This window comes from Hippocampus bargibanti, linkage group LG16, assembly GCF_051943395.1.
Source record: "Hippocampus bargibanti isolate YZ-2025 linkage group LG16, ASM5194339v1, whole genome shotgun sequence".
Lineage (NCBI taxonomy): Eukaryota > Metazoa > Chordata > Actinopteri > Syngnathiformes > Syngnathidae > Hippocampus > Hippocampus bargibanti.
In genome coordinates this window covers 3342636-3343826 of record NC_142749.1, presented here as the reverse complement: position 1 = coordinate 3343826, position 1191 = coordinate 3342636, and the positions used below count along the sequence as shown (strand labels likewise).

Genomic DNA, 1191 nt, shown 5'->3' with positions numbered 1-1191 from the left:
TTTCACAAAGTGTTTTTACAGAACATTTATCATACTTCATCCATGAAATCAGAATATTGATCAAAGTACATGGCATATTGTATGATAAGGAGCACTGTTGGCTTTTCAGAAATTTGAATGCTCTTAGTAGTGCGGAAAATACGGTATATTTTATGAGAGCAAACTGTAATACTGAGTTGATTTAGTCATAAAAAATCATCAAACTCTTCTCTGAGATCATTGACGTGTCCACTGGTGTCCGTAGCAGTCACAACTACTGTTAGTCTGTCTGAGCTCGCAGAAAGGTAGGGTTCAACTTCCTGCAAATAGTTCATCTGCCTGCGACGTCCTAATGCTCAACAAGAGTGTCTATATACCCTTGAGAGCAGGAACCCCACATTCTGGGCTGATAACCCAACCCATCACCCACCTGAGAATATTGCAGAGGGCTAGGCGGATGGTCACAAGGGCTGCCACAGTGGCCGTGTGGGGCATAAAATTGTCCCTCCGTCGGATAACATGGGTAGTGTGGTGAGGGTGGGCACGAAGACACACCATTATCTATGTAGATGTGTGGCTCTACAGCCAGTCTGTGCATATGTGGCCCCTCTTGTGGCTGCATCTGGTGGGAGACCGATGCATGCCATGGACCGAAACTCTGATGCTCCAGATGAGGAATGGTACCCACGGTTGGCTCAAGTCGAGATGGTGCCATCTTTGCTGGCCCCAACAGTGACCTGTTACACTCCCGATGGGCACAAGACTTGCTGGGAGGGTGCGTACTCAGGAATACAGAAAGAGACGAAATGCGATTAATGGCTCTTTGCAGCGTTGCTATCTTTGAGAGTCGTTTGCCGCTAAGGTCATGATTCAAAGCAACACGTAGAGCATTAAAGGCCTGGTTGTAGTCCATGATGCGTTTTCTCTCACGGACGTTGGCTGCCACTCGTCGAGCTTTGGAGCGAACTGGCCTATTCCGTTTTTTGGTCTGGACCTCCTCCGGGTCGCTTGGGATGTTAGTTGAGCTTTCGCTGTCTTGAAATGACGTATTTGGACGTCTTTGCTTCTTAGCTTGGCCAATTGCACCGAGGTCCAACTCTTCTTCTGAAAACTCAGACTCTACAACGCTGCTGCAGCTCATTGTGTCATCAAAGTGGACCGTACTTGGAGGGATGAAAAATACGACATTCAGTGAAAATCTCAAAGCAGGAT

At 47.2% G+C, this 1191-nt stretch overlaps 1 protein-coding gene across 1 annotated transcript; it reads right to left on the bottom strand.

Moving 5' to 3' along the window:
• Positions 1-274: 274 nt before the first annotated feature.
• Positions 275-1120, bottom strand: bhlha9 (basic helix-loop-helix family, member a9). The gene has a single exon (XM_089017782.1). The coding sequence runs from the start codon at positions 1118-1120 to the stop codon at positions 329-331; it is 792 nt and encodes a 263-aa protein (XP_088873908.1). The 3' UTR covers positions 275-328.
• Positions 1121-1191: the final 71 nt, after the last annotated feature.

Coding starts and splice junctions, on each gene's coding strand:
- bhlha9 (XM_089017782.1), bottom strand. CDS start 1,120: ATGAGCTGCAGCAGCGTTGTAGAGTCTGAGTTTTCAGAAGAAGAGTTG.